Raw genomic sequence first — 19,762 nt, 5'->3', positions numbered from 1 at the left:
CAACAACAATTTAATGTAATATTAATTCAAATATAAATTGGCCAAATTAAGAAATATTTCGTTTCATTTAATTTCTAACATGTCTTTTCAAAATGCTGTTTTCAGAATCAGAATAAGTTTTCACTTAAGTATAGTTGTACATATTGTTCAGAGAGACTCCATTTTGATGATTGACTAAACACAAAACACCGCTTGTATTGTGGCAACTACCACTCTGTCACTTTACCACTTACCATGTACAGCTTGTATTGGGGCCTTGGTGGGGATGATCTCTTGACTAAAGTGGAAGAAAGAAGTATAAAGCTACAGTGCTATGCTGACGATCTAGTGTTTATAATCGGGACCAAAATAGTGGTACATTGGAGAATCTCACCCGAAATGTCAAGATTTGGTACAACACAAAAAGTTTTGAATTAACACAGTTAAAACAAGTGTATAATACGAGACACATTAAATCAGTCACAATAAAAATTTCTCAACAATTTTGAGAAATCTACATCTTGTAATGTGTGCATGGACATTTCTATGATATTTGGTTCCATTTTTCAGAAAACTTTACTTTTACAAAAATATTAATTCAATTATAAATTGGCCAAACTTTCAAATTGTTTCTAGTCATGAGTATAAATTATATTTTTGGAAGCTTCTGCAATGCAAGATGTGCATTACACTTCAATACGATATCAGAATTATTTATTTTAGTGTAATCAGACAGCAGATTTTGCCTTCAGTTTTATAAGCAAAACGTTTTATATAATTCAATTTAATTTAATTTTACTAATCATTAAGTTTTAATATGGTATTTGCAAATACTGTATCAAGGAAACAAAGCTTACTATTTATCTGAAGTGGTTAAGTTATCTTATCATTCTGTATTATTTGTGTAATCAACTGACATTTATAATGGCACATGCATTTCTATATTTCTAACTAGCTGTTTTATTAAGATCTAAGCAGTGCCTCAATATTAAGAATACTAGCAGTTACCCGTGGCTTTGTACACAATTTCTTGCTGAACAACTGGGTCATTATAGGCATATCCTAAATGGGATATCAAACACTCCTATGATAAGTGATGGTCACTAGAAGATATTCCAATCTCTTGATCCATTTTCAAATGATTGGTCTTTAAGTTTAAAGAGCAGTATTTGAGGTCCTGAAGTTGAAAAATGAAAAAGTTTTTATGAGTACAAATGAAATTAAATGAATATCTGTGCACAGCCCATGATATTTTATAGAATAACTCCTATGATTTCAGTCACACTTGGAATTGTATTAAACCATTATGGTTAATCCAAGATGCTTCACTTCTGATTGGTTTATACCTTCCAGTTGAACCCACACTGGACACAACAAAAACTGATGTGTCATTTAAATCTGGGCAACCTTATGGATGTCCAGTAGTGGTATATTACTAACCGCAAATGTTGAGATTCTGGGGTCTAAGGATAATCCAATAGGCCTAATCTATTGCAGGAGATAACTGTTGGAGTTGGTGAAGTTCGTTCCCTAAGAGTCAAAGGTTCTTGCTAGTCTAGACATAAGAGCATACCACTCCCTGTCTACTTTGACTGAAGAGGCTGGTTTAAAGCTGGGTATTTCCCTTCTTCCATGACTTGAAATTAGTGCTCTGAATTCTTCCTCATGTATCTCAACAGGAGGTGGCCCCTACTCCCAACCTTATATCCCTCCCATCCAGAATATCCTGTCACTCCAGAAGCAGCGACAGAAAAAAAGGAGAAAATAAAAACATTCTGGTGAAATAATAAAGTTGAAATTTGTAGTCTTTTTAGTGAAACCATTTATAATGTAATATAATGGAGCCTTACAATGATTTTAAAATGGAAATAAGAGTATCAAGCAAGTAGATATTGATCCAGTGTTAATGGTTTAGAGGATTAGAGGATAAGGATAATAAGGCTTTAATTTCTGGTTTTATACATACAGGAGCATTTCTGGTTTGAATGAGTTATATTTCTGTCGCCACAATTAAGCGATTTGCATGCTATTGAAAATGCATACCTTCTTAGTAATCTGCCCAGCTAGCTGTCTTTGCTTGTATCCTCAGTATTGGCTCTTCAATAGTATCTGTAAGCATGATACAATACACTGTATTCCCTGCTTTCCAATCTCTGCCTACTAATCATCGTATTCACTTGATTCAGTCTAAGAGTTTCTTCAGTGTAAAACAGACCTACTGCTCCCTCTTAGCTTTCTGTCATAAAATTGCACTATCTTCACTATTTGTGTCAGGCACTTTGTTTTCTCATATTGAAGTCAAAGAGTGAATGATTCATTGAATCATATTTGTGATCACTTCGTTTTTGTTGCTTCAGCTACTGTAAATATCCCGTCCCACAATACCTATGGAAATTAATTTTCAATATCCAAAATAAACTAAATTCTTTGAATTTGTTACTGCTGCCATCTACAATAAAAGGTAAATAATACTACTGTCATAACTATTTGAAGCAGACTACAGCAGATAGTATTTTGTTCATGCAATTCAAAATTCTTGAATAAACATTTTATAATTATTAGTACTTTGAAATAATAATATTTCTATGTATTATTCTGATTACTAGATGCATATCAAACATCTAAACTCTGTAAATGTGTACTTTCTCCAATTCCTCATGCTTTACCACTAAATTTCTATGCATTTTTCGGCCATTTCTGCTATAGTCTATAGCATTATTATTTGACATTAGTTTTCTCATTTAATCATTTTACTTGTATTCAAACTTTTATAATTGTCCTTTCAGCTAACAGGGCCTTTATGAGTGACTGTAGGTGTTCTCTGTGTCAGATTAAAGGTCTCTTACAATGTCTTGGCCTCGCCGGGCCACTACATTTGGCTCATTGTATTACACAGTTATGCAATTTTACCCTTAGTATAGTATAGCACCTTATTTAGTATAAAAATTAGCAATCAGTGTTTATTTGCTAGTCTCTCACCGTACTCAGCCTGTTGTAATAATATTGACTACTAAACAATTATTTTACAACCTCCTAGTTTTAAGTAATGATGAAACTGCAAACAGCTGGAGGCCATCTGCTTTTAATAATAAACAGCAGATAATAGAACATACTGTTCAACATGTCTGTTTCACATTCTAGAATCACTTGCACCATATATATTGATCTACGAGGGCTATCCAGAAAGTAAATTAGGTTTTGATATAAAAAAAACCCTAAAATAGTACTTTTCAACATAGTCAACATACAAATTGAGGCATTCATCATAGCGGTGAGCTAGTTTTGAAATTCCAGCATTATAAAATTCTACAACCTGAGACTTCAACCTGGTAGCCACACCCTCCCACAGTTCTATGTTATTATCAAAGTGCTGCAATGCAATCGAGGCCTTCATTGTATTTTACCCAAGTATCATCTTATGTAATGATGTGAACGAGCAGCAAGTCACTTTTTTTCATAAGTGTCCAAAAATGTCAATGAAGCATTCATCTTCTACAAATTTATGGTAACCTAACTTCATGATACCTAACTTGATTTCATGTAACAAAACTTCTGCTTAATGATTTCGTGTAACATACTCTTTGAAATTGGAGAAAAACTAAATGAGAGTTCTGCTATTGTGAATCTGTGGTCTTAATTAATCTTCTCGTCAACTAGAGACGATTTCATTGGTCACAATGCTTGGCTGTCCACTTTGTTTGTCATCATCCACATTAGTTCTGCACATTTTAAACCTAATGCACCACTGACGCTGTCCACCTTCAGTAATCACATCATTCCTATAAACTTCACAGTGTTGGTAATAAATCTCAATTGGTTTCGATTCATTTCAATCAGCGAAATTTTATCCCTCACCATCCCAGCCTGGACGTCTGATTCACTTAGGCTTCATGTTATGTGGTGTTGCAGATCACAGAAGTGGGCCGAACTCTGAGAACATTGTTGGAGTCAGAAGTCATACCCTCTATCACACAGCTGGCAGATTGTTTGGCTGACTGGTACAAGATGGCCCAGACTGTCTATGTTAAGGTAAATCTTAACTATAACATCTAATTTTAACGTTTACCTAAGTTTTAACACGTTGACTGTGATGCGCCAGAGATCTTAGACTCCAAAAATGTTACGTTAGAGTTGCATGCTGGTTTACCTGTGTTTTTACCCTTCCACTGTCATTGAATCAATTGCTAAATTGCATTGCTCGTGGAATAATTTGCTGTATTAGCATTGCAGTATGAGTAAAAACTTAGTTTCATGCGATGTCAGTTCTTACCTTTTGGTAAATAATAAAATAATTTGTCTCTAAATAAAAAATTATATATTTGGTATATACCACTAAGTCATCAATTTATTACTTTTTAACATATCGTCACTGTGGGTGGTGTAATGGCAGTTTAGGCTCGCTCAGGAGCTTGGCACAAGATCTTCCATGGAACATTATGATGGCATCTACAATACTATGATAACAACACTATAACAACACTAGGAAATCATATGTCAAGCAGCTATGCCATAAGTTACACATTTATGTCATAAATAGTTTATTTTGTTCATAAATATAATTTACAGGTGTTGAGTGCAAGAAACACTCCTTAAAATTGTCATATCATAAAAATATAATTTAGCTCTTAATTTTCAAGAGGGTTCTTTCTTTCTACGCCAACAGTATTTCTATTGAGCATACTAAAATGTTTTTACGGGAAACTGGTCCAAACCCACTTACAAATATTTATTGACCTCCCCGGGAATCGAACCTGTGACCTTTCGGTTGGAGAGCCGCAGCCTTACCCTTACGCTACGTTGAAGATCCTTTGAACAGTTATCATTGTATTCTCTATTTGTAACGTCAATAATTTAAGATATTTCAATAAAATTATACTACTACCAACTTTTCCAAGCAAATTCTGCAGTAGTCAATGTGTTAAGTCCTGTCTAAAAAGTGAGAAAAGAATCATATTCTCACTTTTACAATTAGGAGTGCTAGTTTACAAGTTTATTAATAATTTTATATTTCAAAAACCACTCAACCGATTTTAATGAAATTTGGTACAGATATAGTAAATACTTAACTCTTCGACTTAACTTATCCATAAGGGTGAAATCATCCCCTATTTCTTAATATTCATAAAAAAATAAAAAATTTAATCAGAAAAATCTGAAACTTCAAAAACAAGCGAGTTCTACTTAAAATTTCATGAAAATAACAAAATTTGATTGAAAGATATCAATGGGAATATACCACTGAAATTTTAACATACTGATAAATTATATGAGAAATCATCGTGGGTGTGTCCTAAATATAAGACTATAAGTAGGTAAAAGAAACATCCTCATTTATAACAGTAAAGTTTGTGTATGTTTAACTTTTCTACTACGTTTGTTAGTTCCTTAAGAGATATCATCCTAGTAATACAAACAGCATTGTTTGAGAGACAACAGATATCTGCCACAGTAAGAATGCTTTAAAACATCTGTGAATGTACAGCTGTGACTCATTGGAGATAAACTGTCTTATCATCAAGTATATTGGAATCATTGTGCTCGGATTTTTCTACTTGCATGTTGGGTCATGGTCAAGTATTTGAACACATTGTAGCTTTATTTAATGTCTATATTTGTTTAATTGGAACTGCCCTTTAAACTTAGGACCCGATAATAAAAATGCAGAATCAATCCAATAGGTAAAGAATTAAGCCAGAAGCACTTTAAAATTTCACTATTTGAACATAACATTGTTTACATCAACATAAGATGTGTTTACAGTTCACTTGTTCTTACTTCCAGTTTTAATTGATTTTCAAAATATTTTCTTAATTTGTAGTGTTGGTGTGGTTTAGTTTTTGAAATTTTGAAAGATATCTATCTGTAAACTTTTCTTTTGTATGAATAAAATTGTACCTGAATTTTCTGTTTGGTGGCAAGTAATTCAGTCTTATCATACTATTTGCTACAGTATCTTCAATACGATGACCTTTGATATCAGTAGTTTATTATTTCTTTGTGATGGACTTTGTTGCTTGACACACCCAGGAATTCCCTCCAAACACAGGCAAAAAATAATCACTATAAAATTCTTGTTTGAAATTTATGTTGAATACATGCTTTTACTTGAATCATCTGGTTGTTGTTGTTGGTCATCGAGATAATATTTTAACTTTGTTTATTTAACCCTAGATCTCTCAAACTACAAGTGACTAGCCTCTTAAAAATGTTTCTCCAATGTCGACTAGTAACTAGTGGTTTTTGCAGTCATCTTTTTAATCAAACTTTTGATATTGAAAATCAGACTTAAGTAGGGCAAATAGTATCAGGTTAATTGGGTTAATTTACATTTTAATTATATGAATTTTCTTTGATAATAGTACGTAAAAAGTGTGCACCGAAATTTGAAATGTTGCAGTTTAAAACTTTGGCTTACCATTTTAGCTCACCCATTTCGACAAAATGCAAAATAATGGGATTTTTCGTTGACTTTTGATGGAGAGAAATTTCGTTTAGGAAATTGATAGGCTACATAACTGCAGTTAGAATTTCTTCTTCAACAAGAGTATCTGTTTAAAAGAATTGTATTATTATTCTCTGGTCTGTTGAAAGACATTCATTGCAAACACTGTTAGTGTCGTTTCTGTAATGTCAAATGACTATTTTTGACTATTCGCTAATATTTTGTTATTTTTTACTTTATTATAGACCTGTGATTGTTTGAATTGAAATAAAGTTTTTCATTGTGAGATTTGCCATCAAGTAGTATTATGAAATAGTGAAAGTTTCAAAATAAAATAACCATATTGGAAATGTCCAAACATGTTTGACTGTAAACATGCGGTTTTTAGTAAAAACACAAAATTTTACCATTTTTATGATAAAGAATAGTTTGTGAAAAGTAGAAAAGTTTTTAAATTCTGTATTAAAAACCTTTTGGGGACATTTTGTATATTTTGAAAAATAAACAAACATATTTCTTATAAGGCTTTATTTTGGGATTTTTTTGGTTAATTTTCTTATTTTTCATTTGTGATGCTGAAAAAATCCTAAAAATTGGACTACAAAAATAGATCCAACTGCATATACATGTTCCTTGTAATGTCCTGAAAAAGAAAGTATAAAGTTTTCTTAAATAATAAACATTCTGCATAAGTTAGGATGATGATGTACAAAACTAGTAAATTACTGCCAGGATCCTGTCAATATCAATTTGTCTTTAGCAAGATCCAGGGTTAAAGACGAAGTTGGAAAAACGGTTTTACTTTTTAAAGAAGTTCAACAGCGTGCCCTTGGTGTGAGCAATCTAAGTTATATAGTGTCTGGTATATTGTTACCGGATTAACGATATGAGAAAAAACATGGCCAGGTCTAATCTTCCTTCAGGGTGGCAACTTCTATAGCATTTTTGTTTACTGTTGTCTAAATTATTAGCAGAATTGTGAGAATAAACAACAAAAGTACAAATCCTAAGTAGCAGTTTTTATGTATAAAGTTATATATTCCACATACAATAATGCAATTAATATAATTCAGTAATTTTGGTGATAAAAACAAAATCTTAAAAGAAAATTAGTAGAAAATTTAATTTCAAGTTTGCATAGAGTTTGTAGCTAAAGTACTTATTTGATTGCAGTGCTATAAAAATTAATTGCAATTAAATGCAATGAAAATAGCAAAATTAGATATAAAATCCAAAGATAGAATACAATAGTGCAAACTTTACTAAAGAAGAATCATAAAAGTTGTAAAAATTTTTATGCAGTGTTTTTATGTACTGAAAAAAGTTTAAGTAAAAAAATGTAATGCTATAGATCCTTTTAAAAACGAACCAAATTAATTTTAGTTTGACTTTTTACTAGATCGACCCTTTTCAACTTTTCAAAGGATTTTGACTATGTTTTTACCCCCTTCTCCTCATCAAACTTAGGAAGGATAGTTTCTCTGATGTTAGTACCAACTGGGTTGAGTCTTATCTTTCGGGACTGTGTCTTTGTGTCTGGGTCGAGATGGAAACAGGACTCGGTCCTTTGATCACTTCTATTCTCATTGTACAATGATAACATTACTACTCAAATTACTCATTCCAATTTTCACTTATATGCAAACTTACAAATATACCGCCACTTTTCCATAACAGTTTGCAACTTGTGTGGCTCTTTTGAATTCCGATATTGATGCTGTTACTCACTGGACTTGGAAACATGGACTTCAATTAAATACAGACAAAACACAGTGCATTATGATAGGTCATTCAAAGCTTGTTCGTATAATTGACTTTACTTCGGCTCCAAATTAAATCTAAATGATCAGGAATAAGAATACTCTAAGAAAGTAAAAAAAATGTAAGACTTTATCACTGACAAACAGTTGAGATGGACTGAACATCTTTGATGTATAATAGAGTCTTTGCAGTGTTCACAGTCTCAAGCGGCCGGCTTCATATCTATCTAATGCTGGATGTTAAAATAACTGATAAAGACTCTTGTACTGCCTCACTTCAACTACTGTGACATAGTCAATAATGACTAATACACTTCAATGTTCATTAGGTTCATTTTCGTTCTCTGACATGATGATCTCATTACGCTCTACTTAAAACAATTACCTATCTTAATATTTAAAGATCTTCAAAACTATTACTCATTCACCATGATGCAAAACTTTTAAATATTACAAATTGCCTCAGTTATTTGTCAAACAATTTTCAAATTATGTCTGAAATAAGTGAATGAAGTACAGAGAGGGGTATGTCCTTATTATCTATTCTAATTTATCGGAAAACTACATTTTGTAAATCGTTTACAGTTTCTGCCAGTCGGTTATGGAATACTCTTCCAATAAACATCAGAGCCATTGATAAGCATGCTCACTTCAGGGCAGAGGTCAGGTCCTTGATGCTGGGATTCGAGGGTAAAGTGGTTAGCGACCTTGGGGTGTGGTACTTGGGAAATTGGAACACAAGTTAATAAAAGCAAGTGTGTGTAGTAATAATAGTGTAAATATGAATATAGTTAAATTAATTATTAATGCTTGTTTTTTAAGCTGAGGTTCATTTTATATATACAGTGTTCAATTATTCTAGTTTTAACCCTTTCCGCTCGGATGGGCAGCAGTGCTGACCAAATATGGCTTCTCGTAGGCTCGTATTATTTTAGCGCGTACTGTCCACTCAGATCGGATGGGCAGCGGTGCTGTCCACTATGGCGCCTGTGTGCACACAGCAGCCATGTCATTGTTGCGTCCCCACCAGCTCGGATTTATTTTCACAGCGTCATTGGTACTGTGCCTTTTAAAAAGTTAAATGGATTTAAAGGTCCAAAGGTAAATAATAATGTAGTCGAAAAGTATTACAATGGAAATGTTATATTTCTATAAACTAACATGAGTTACAATGAGTATTAATAATGTGACAGTAAATAATTATAACATGATAAAAAATATAATTTAGCTGTTTATTATTGTTCCGAATACAAATTTAACTGCAGGCTAGTTGTCATCTTGTTGTTAAAATATCTGAGATGAATGGTACTTTTCAAAACAAACACCAATGTGAAGACCGGGCTCATTTTCACAAGTTTTGCAATAAAACTTCACCCTTTTCCTGGTGCCGCCTTGTGCTCTGCTGCTACACACAATGCAATTCTTCACTTTTCTACCTTCAAGAGGATATGGTAGATGAAGTTTCCCATTTAGTCGGGAAATGTCTTGCAATTGGGATGGTCTTCCTTTTTTATTTTCGTTCCTTACATCGCCAACAAGCTCTAATACCAGTAATTAATAATAATACCAGTATAACCAGGTATTAATACTGATATATTGACACTTTTATTTACAGTTATATTTACACTGATATCTACAAAACTTCATTTACACTAATATTTAATAAAATTGCACAATACTAAGAATAATAAACAATCCGTTCTAATAATGCGTGTAAGTTAACTCACTAGTGACAATGTGGTTAAAAGCATGCTAAAACGAAAGCCTAGAATGCAATATTGACCAGATGATCAATTTCCAAGCTTTGTAATGAAACAGCTGATTGATCTTAATGCGTTGTATTATAAAAAAATACGTCAGAATAAAAAAAAAAGTTTATAACTTGTGGTCAACGCTGCTGTCCATCCGAGCGCTAGTAGGATTATTCAACGGGCAGCACAGCTGACCGATCTCTGAGGACGGCGACTCTAAAAATATATGCGCGCGCTAGAGGAAATGGCGGTGGCCAACACTGCTGCCCATCCGATCTCTGTGTGGACATTCTAACATTACCGCTCCGAGCGGAAAGGGTTAAATAAATGGATTTATGTTTAGTTATCAATGTAAATATGTTAGTTTAATTGTTTATGAGGTTAAGTGGCAGAGAGTATTTTATAGCCCTAACTTCACCTTTAAATGAGATTTTTCATTTCATTTCCACACAATTCTCGATAACTAATTTTGGTGTAGACTTGAAATATTGTATGAAGCTTCATTTACGTATAGGCAACATTGACTTTGATGATGGTACATTTCATTTAAGCAATTTGGCTGAGCAAAGCCGAGGTTTCCACAGGGTATTTCAAGAACAAATTGATCTATAGACTTGGAATTTTGCACATTTTGATAAAACTCGGTGGGCTAGCAACATTCATTTGTCTGTCTGTATATTTGTTGTTTGTTTTTTGCAAGACATCTGGAGAACTAACACATTTTGTAATTTCAAGTCTTTTTGAAATTTTGTTTGAGATTTAATTTTACATAGGCAAGAGTGAATTATATTGTTGCGCATATCCGTCCAAGTAACTGAGCATTAGCAAAGCCTACTCAAGGGAATCTCTCAATAACCAATTGAGCCATATACTTGTAATATTTGATGAAACACCATTTATACATATACACAGTTGAGTTTGATCATGTTCCACATTCCTCTGTAGAAATTGGCTGAGTTTTAGTGAAACTTAAGTCCCCATTGAATTTTTTGAGATTTGATTTAGTTATAGACTTGAAATTTTCTAATGAACATAGGAATGGAATTTGGATGAAAGGGAAAATGTCATTGCAGTCAGAAGTCAGAAATCCTTTATTCAGAAATATTGACATGCAAAAATAACCCAGACACAAAAAAATGGCTTGTGTGGGCATTATAGTTACTCAGTAATTAAACTGTTTTTCATTTTAGTGTGCCTACTTCCAAAGTGCAGTCCTTTAGTCCTTCTATTGTATATTTCAGCTTCCACACTACATATCATTATCCATAGTATTCGTAATACAACAACCAATACATCTAAATACATTTTCACTATCCCACATTACATCTATCACTTATAAATATATAGAGAAACAGTATATAAATAAACATTGTATAAACAGCTATAGTAATAAATAGAATATTACATCTCAATAATAATAACAATAAACAAAACATTACTTTTTGCTTGGAAACAGAAATACTTTTGGCTAAACTTTACTAAACTTGGAATTTAATAATTAAGCAACAAATATACACAATAAATTATATATAACAACCATAAATAAACTATAAAAATATAAAACAAATATAAACTCTGACAAAACATAACAACAATATAAACTATGAAATTAGTGAACAATAAAATGTTTGCAATAGCAAACTCGTTTCATTAACTTTAACAAATAATTCAACAATAACAACAAATAGTACCATTTTGTTTTAACAAGACATTAGAATATTAACAAATAATTTCTACAGCAACAGTTGTACACAAACAAAAATTATTTTACATAAATAAATAAATAGTAACAATAATACATAAATAACACCATATAATTATATTTTTGTTAACTTATTAAAAAAAGTCATAATTTTCATTTTAAATTTAGGTTTCTTTTCAAGTATGATGCTATTACCAAAATGTCTAATTATTTCTTTGTAAAATGTTCGATCCAAATAACATAGTTGCATTCTGCTGCGGTCCTCAAGCAGTATATACACCTACTTGAGGTTTGACTGAGCATTAATGAATTCTATCTATCAGTGAGGAATATATATCAAGAACAAATTAAATTATGGGCTTAAAAATATGGATGACACTTCACTTCCACGTAGGAAAGAGGTAAGATTGACACTCCTTCAGTGGATGTCCCTCAATTGGCCAAGATGATGCCAAGAATAATCCATTGCCTTCAAACGGCGAGAGGTTTGAGGGGACAGTAGTCCATCCTCCTGGCATGATTCTTAGTTCTTTTTGGCAGTAGTTAGGTCAAGGCAGCTTTTCAGACAGTGGGATGAACAATATCTCACCAGGATGTTGTTAAGATAATGCCTATAGCCTACACACACCCAGTACCTTGTTAGTAGTTATTTGGGGGTTTGGGCCAAACAAATGTGTGTAAGTGTTCTTTTGTGTGTGTTTTATTTCTTACAATTTTTCCCCCAAAACAAAAAAATGATATACAAATTACTAAAATCTTGAAATGTAATGACAGTAATCAGATATTCTTGGTAAAAGTTGTTAGAAAATCAATGAAAATTTAAGAAATGCACTTTGTATATTGTTTGATTAGTTTGTAATTTTTATGATATACTCCTTATGTATTTCCCAAAAGCAAAATGATATCTTTCTATGTCGCTTTTTTTGTAATAGAAAATATATTTGGATGAAAACAAAAATTTGTATCCAATTTTTTTTGTATATAAATCTACCTAAAACAGTTCACTGCAAAAAGAGTAGCTATATACTTTTTCTCTATCAGTAATATTTTTTGAGACGGTTTGAAAGTCTTAAGTTTAAAAAAATTTACTCATAGTGAAAGCAAGAATTGCGTTAATTTCCACTGTTAAACTGAATTTGTTTCAAAGTCTTTATTTATTAATAAATTTTAACAATTTATTAATAAATAATTTGTTATTTATTAATAATTTGTTTATTAAGTAATGTTTCGGGGACTTTGAAACATTACTTTTTCTTTATAATTTCTATTTTCATACAAATTATAAAAAATTGTAATTGTATTGTCTATTGGTATGCATTTACCAATTTTTAAACAACAAATGATAGTTCTTAAACTTGTTGAAAAAGTGAAATTTTATAAAAGAAATTGTCTGCTACAGATTGTTTTTTTTACTCCTGCCACTAAAGAGGGCTGTTACAAAATGTTTTTAACCATCGAAATGGCTATAAAGTAAAAGTATACTGTAGATGAGCCGCTTTGAACGTGACCTATTAAGTGCAGGACAGTGTGGGGGGGGGGGGGAGAGACAGGGAGATGTGCAGAGGGAGAAGAAGCGCAGACTCACTTGTAATTGACTGGTCAAATGCAATGCTATTCCCTAACAATCAATTTTGAATGTCTTTCTTTAGTGTTGCTACTTGGTTTCCTGTCCTCTTCAACACAATGGTACTTTTAGTCCATCGCTACAATGCTGTTGGCCGTTAGGTTTGGTACCAACTTTTCACGAACCGATTTTGAAAAGTTATTAAAGTTCATATCATTATGATATTCGGTCGTCGTTTTTAATTTAGGCTTGTAAATTAAAAGACCATCCTTTACAACCTTCTTCTCCTCCACAATGAACAATGTCAATCCTATTCCCCTTTCCTACAGGCACTACTACTCCAACCTTCTGTGGACTGATCCGGCATTTTACAGTTACATGATTAGCATCAATGTAAGTTTCATCAATATTAACAATACATTTTCCTTCTTCTCGGTTCTTGTTAACTTGTCTCAGGTATTTAATACGCCAGGCAACAATTTCAGATCTCTCGATCAGTATTTTGTGGTTGGATTATCGTCTGCAAGATGGTGGCAGGTGAAAAGTGTATTAATATATGGTGGCTCGTGCTCAAAAGTATTGTTAGATAGGCATAATGCGATAATGTGTTATGGAATCTGTAAAAAGTGGTGGCATATTGCTTGTGCAAGTATTTCAAAGCCTCAATACGACCACTTTAAAAACATTTCAAGTATGCCAGGAATAAAATGGTACTGTGTTTCTTGCCTTCCAAATGCTGTTATCAAACAAAGTACCGAGTCTGCGTCGGGAACTGATCTGCATCCGTCGAACGAATCTGACTGCTCCGCGATTCTTAACGTTGTCGTGACAGAATTGGAAGAAATAACCAAAAATAACCTAAGTTTGTCTAAAAGATTAAGTGAACTTGGAAATGAAAATAATGTGTTTAGGACACAGCTAAATGAAATTATGCGACATTTCCATGCCAACTCAAAAATTGAAACATCCACAAACGAATCCAAAGAACCGAATCGTTCTGAGAACGGTTCAGAGAGAGAGAGTTGTTCCAGTACATCGAACAGTCTAATAAATCCAGAAATAGGAATGGAACCTAACCTTAGTGAATGTGTAAATGAAATTACCGATGACAAAATTAAAACCCCATCTTATGTAGATATTGTTAAAACCCGAACTTCTAAAAGGCTTACAAATAGAATATGCCAAGATGTAAATAACAAAAATGTTGAAGCAAGTCTAGGCTCAAATAGTGACTCGGACACTACTCGGACTGAAACCTGCTCTTTGGTTGCAAGTGACGATGTTTCAAGTATTAACATTTTTACCAACAAAATCCAAGATCCTTTATAGTTTCTCTTAAAAATCATTTTAAAATTCCAGTTTCTTCTAATTATTTCTGTATTTTTTGCTAATCTTGGAAAAACTTTTTTACTGCATACATTTTGTGAATTTTTCTGCATATGCAAGTTCTTGTAGAGTTTTCAACTTCTATCATTTTTGCTCTTTCTCAATTTTTCCCTTAGGAGTTGAAAAGGAGAGCTCGCAACAAGTTTTAAGTGCATGTTTTCCTTGTCTTATAATCTGTTTGACGAGCGTTTCAACAACTCCAGTGGCCCTGTTGGTTTCATCAGCCAGGTTATACTTTAACCCTGCATCTGGCAGTTGAAATTCATGTAATAGCAGGCACTATTTTGCTAGTTGTGCACACCTGTATTCAAACCTATGTAGAATATTCATTATTGAAGTAAAGTACACACTATTATATATTGTATTTTTCAGTACAAAACAAGGAACATTTATATGCAGTTGGATTAATTTTTTTATTTAACTTTAGGTTTTTATTTTTCATTATAAGTTAAAAAACGAAAAGTAAAACAAAAATATCCAAAAGTAAAGCCTTATAAAAATAGAAATAATTTCCAGTCCATAAAAAAATTATGTGACATCACGACTATTGCAAATCACCAAAAGAATTCCACTATCTTTTAAAAATAAGCCAATGTAAAAATAATCTTATCATACATATATTGCTAGGTGGTAACAATAATTCAACAATAATTCCAACAATAATTCAAACGTACAATTCAAAAAGTTTAGATTTTAGCCAACTAGTATTATTTACCTGTGATTAAAATGAAAATTGGTACTATAAATTTATTTTTTCCCATATTATGTTTATGTTTTATTATTCGTGTTATTTTATGTATTTTTACATAGTTTAAAGTAACTATTGCTTGTCCAGTGCCAACGTTTTAACATATGATACAAGGCTCTGATATAAAATTCCTTGAAATATTATCTCAACATGAAGGATAGACCAATATGGACATAACCAATGTTAACCAAGGTATTAATTTATCAGCTATCTAAATATGTGATTGGCTTGAGCAAGGAATTTCACTGTCCTTGAAATAACTTTTTTTAAAACTTTTACTTAAAGAAATGAGTGTTTTCTGGACAGGATTTGTTTTTAGAGCCATTCAGGCCTATGTTAAATTAATTATCATTGTCAAATAGTATTAAAAATGTTATTTCTACATATGTCCAGGCTCGTATATTGGACAAGGATGTGGATTTGTTCCAAGGACGACTTGACTCGTTTGTGAAGGAAGTGCTGGAGGTTGACATCAACTTCCACAAGGGTGTGGGACTCCGAGTCAAGGTGCCAGGGGCGGGGCAGGTCCGAGGTCAAGAGCTGAGAGCTTTCCTTGCATCAATTCGGAACATTAAGAATGACCAGCAAGAGATAGCGGGAATCCTGAGTGAGAACCTGGAACTGCTGGCACAGTTCAACCAACTGACAGAGCCCCTACGTGGCTTGGGGCAGGACTACTAGCATTCGCTTCTGTCGCATTGGTACTACTTTGTGTTGCGAGGCAAACGTAACTCTCAGTGATTGTGGTGCAGCGTTATGACAGTAAGCTCACCACTTCAGTAATTTGTCTCCTCAAAAGCCGAAAAATTAAGTAACATCGTTGAGTATATATAAGGAACTAGTTTCCTTTGAAAGATTGAATAGCAAGAATCATTTGAATGACTGAGGACTTTTGATGATAGTTCTACCTTATATAACTTCATATTTTAAACATAACTTCATCATTTTTAGGATTGCAGTTAAAATACTCAACAAAATAAATTCTTGCTACCTTCAGTTTTGGGGTGTGACAATATAAATTACATTAAAATACGTAGTATATAACTCAATCCTTCACTATTACTTTAGTTTCAAGAATTATTCTGTCTTTTTTGGATCCTTTGATGTTGAAGCAACATTATTGGTGTACAAGTACATAAGATGTAGCCTACAAAAATCTGACTTTAAGTACAATAATCTTCAAACTAATAATTGACATTTCAGTTTGTTTCACGAATGTTGCAGACAACCATGGTATTCACATAATATATGCATAACATATTTTAAAAGTGTTAACTTCGATCTAGGTTAACCAGTTTTTTTTAAATGAGTGACTGCATTGATAGTATAATGTATGATAATTAATTGTTTGTAAGATACAATTTGGTGGATACTAATGATTAGGCTCATGTACATCTTGCTATGTTATTATTACTGTTGAAAGTATTTTTGAAACGTGATGTTTCTAAACAATAATAATGCATATAACATAAAACACATACATACACTTTCCTCCTTCCCTACATACAGAATGTGTTGTTTTAGTTCTTTTGGTGGCTTTTATTATACTATGTTTATCATTAACTATATGCAAGTAGTTCCAAATACTACATTTTGTACTCAAAGTTACATACTAAGGAAATCAACATTATTCTACGTTAATGCATTGTAATGATATTGTATTAAAGATATAAGTGCTTTCAGTGACTCATTAGTGGCGTATTAGTTTAGCAGACTAGTTATAATTATGTCTTTCAGTATATCTGTAAATTATGTAATTATTTTAAGGAAGCCCGTCATTAATAAAGTAGATAAATATCGCTACTCATAATGTGTTTTATAATTTAAACAGATCTCACGTCTTAAACAAAAATATGTTCCATATATCTGGATTAGTACAGACGTCCAGTAGAATCATACTCAGTGGATAATTCCCTCAATTGACAATAAAATGAATGTTAAAGGGTTTGGTTTTAACAGTAAAGGAAGATTCAACATAGAAATAACAAAGTTATGTAATAACTATTGAAAGTCATTGTTCGTATATAAATAATTGTATTATAAATAATAAACAACTTTTTTTCATTCCTGGGTATATCCCTTGCCTGTGGATGTCAGGTCTTAGGACTTATTGTTTCTCAATGGGTTTTGATTGTTTGGATGGGTTTATTTATGTGGCTCATGTTCATAATACACAATCCAGATTTTCAGGATGATAGTCATACTCCTGGTGAGGCAGGGTACAGGGACACACTGACCGGGGGGGGGGGGGGGACAAAAGGACCTGTCCCCCACCCCCAAGAGCATTTTAAATCAAAATAATCAATCGCGTAATAGTCTATTTTTACTAAAAATAACATATTTATGCTGGAACTAATAAAACATATTTTACAATATATAAATTCAAATTTTATAATTAATTTAATTTGATTTAATTTAATTAATATAATTACAAAATACAAGACTAACTAATAATATATAACAGCGTATAAATTTCAATTTTGTTCAAAAATATTTTGATCTCACCGCCACGCAGCAACTACAATTATGAGGTTAGTTCTTACTATTTCTTGTGGCTCCTATCTGTATCCGGTACTTCCATTAACCGAGTACAGAATGTATTCGTACCAATTTAGAATTGGCTACACAGTACTCATAAAATGGTACAGGTACATGTTTCAATTACTGTTACTGCTAATGCTAGATAAATAGTTTTTAATACAAAATTGTATAACATTTTATCAGACTTGTAACAAAATAACGTATGTGTGTATGCATAAAATCTATATGTACAATTATGAGTGTGTGGGCATTCTACACAGTGCCACACTTTCCAACTGTTATTATCAAATTTGTCATGCAACATTCTTTCTAAATTACCTTGTATAGTTCTTATTCTTGCGCTTACGCAGCTGGTGTCATGATTGTCATATACGTTTTCCAGTTTACAACGCAACAAAAAATTGGTCAAATTAAAATCTTAAAATATATTGACAACATATTACAAATATATTGTTCATTCTCTGTGGCTTGAATAGAAGGATGATCACATTAACTAATGTCCCACATGGAAGTTTGCTGAGAAAGCAAAAACAAATTTGTGACAAACTTCTAGTATTCTATAGATCAAAATAAAATTATTACTGCTCTTTCAGTGCAGTAGTTTCTTAGTGATTAAAAAATAAATAATCTTTCAAAGTAACACTGACACTATTTAAACAAGTATTACCAGCATGGGGTTTATAATAATGTATAATTAATTATTCACTGTTAAACCTATCCAAGAGTTTAAACTCTTTCTTCAGTACCATGTTTGGTAGAGATAAATTGCTATTTCCTACATTTACTCACCACACTAGGTATAACTTGCATACAATGCATCCTAGAAAGTTTTGAACTTGGCTTCTATTGTGCAATATATATGTAATCCATAACATATAATAGGTATTATATTTTATATAACTTTTTTGTTTTAAAACTCATCAAATATATTTTATATGTTATGAAGACTAGTGGTCTAGAAAGTATTCCTACAAATATGCATTTACTATGATGTTTTCTATTAATTTGTTATGTACAACTAATTAACCATTGTGTTCCTTGCATATACCATGGTTTAGAAGCTTGTTATGTAGATCTAATAACATTTTGTTATGAAAAATTTAAATGTTATTACTGATACAACAGTTTTTTTTTTAGAATAGGTATGAAAAAAATATGAGTAAGTGATTAGTAATTGCAAATTAAACAGTATCATAGCAAACAACTTTTTTGAACCAGTAAAGCTTTGAAAAATTTCATCATTTAACATTGATAACATAGACTTTAAAAATTCCTAAATTTAAAAACGAACACGTTAAAGTATGTTTAAAATCAGGTGCAACTCCACTTTCTGTGGTACCCATTGCTAACATAATGTAATAAACTGTAAATATGTTCTATAAAAACTAATTAGTGTTAGTCAATAAAAAGTTTTGTACATTTTTGTGAATTCATGCTTAATGAGAATGTCCAACAGGAATCCTCATAGTTGCATACTATTTGTATATCTACCTTGAATTTGCAATTAGTTCAATGTATAAATTGTAAAAATGGATATTTTTGTACTTTAAATCATGTGTATCTAACTTAGTGAATTGTTTATATTGTTTGTTAAGAATATATTTTATTACACTGTTAAACATCAGATTGATTGATAATAAAAATGTTTCTATGTAAAACAGTTTCTTCACTACCCATACGATGACCATGTGATTATATCTGGCCTTTATTCAATGCATTGTCCATTTGTTTTTCATTGATAAGGAACTGGATGCTGAGTTAGCTTTGTTTGAGAATGCTACTATATATGTTTTTATGTACTTGAAAGTAGAGGCCTTGATCCAATTAACCATATTTTATATTGTTTTGTATTACATTAAAAGTAGAAGCAGGCAAAATGCTGTACAGAA

The 19,762-nt window shown here is 32.0% G+C and overlaps 1 protein-coding gene across 1 annotated transcript in view; it reads left to right on the top strand.

Moving 5' to 3' along the window:
• Positions 1 to 19,531, top strand: part of LOC124355142 (inhibitor of nuclear factor kappa-B kinase subunit epsilon) — a 28,609-nt gene extending 9,078 nt beyond the window's left edge. Inside the window, exons 3-4 of the mRNA XM_046806114.1 lie at positions 3,889 to 4,008; positions 15,726 to 19,531. Coding sequence (XP_046662070.1) covers positions 3,889 to 4,008; positions 15,726 to 16,013 — 408 coding nt within the window. The 3' untranslated portion in view covers positions 16,014 to 19,531. The remainder of the gene's footprint in view (positions 1 to 3,888; positions 4,009 to 15,725) is intronic.
• The last annotated feature ends 231 nt before the right edge of the window (positions 19,532 to 19,762 follow it).

Source organism: Homalodisca vitripennis, chromosome 2 (genome assembly GCF_021130785.1).
Source record: "Homalodisca vitripennis isolate AUS2020 chromosome 2, UT_GWSS_2.1, whole genome shotgun sequence".
Classification (NCBI taxonomy): domain Eukaryota; kingdom Metazoa; phylum Arthropoda; class Insecta; order Hemiptera; family Cicadellidae; genus Homalodisca; species Homalodisca vitripennis.
This window is presented reverse-complemented; position numbering and strand designations above follow the sequence as displayed.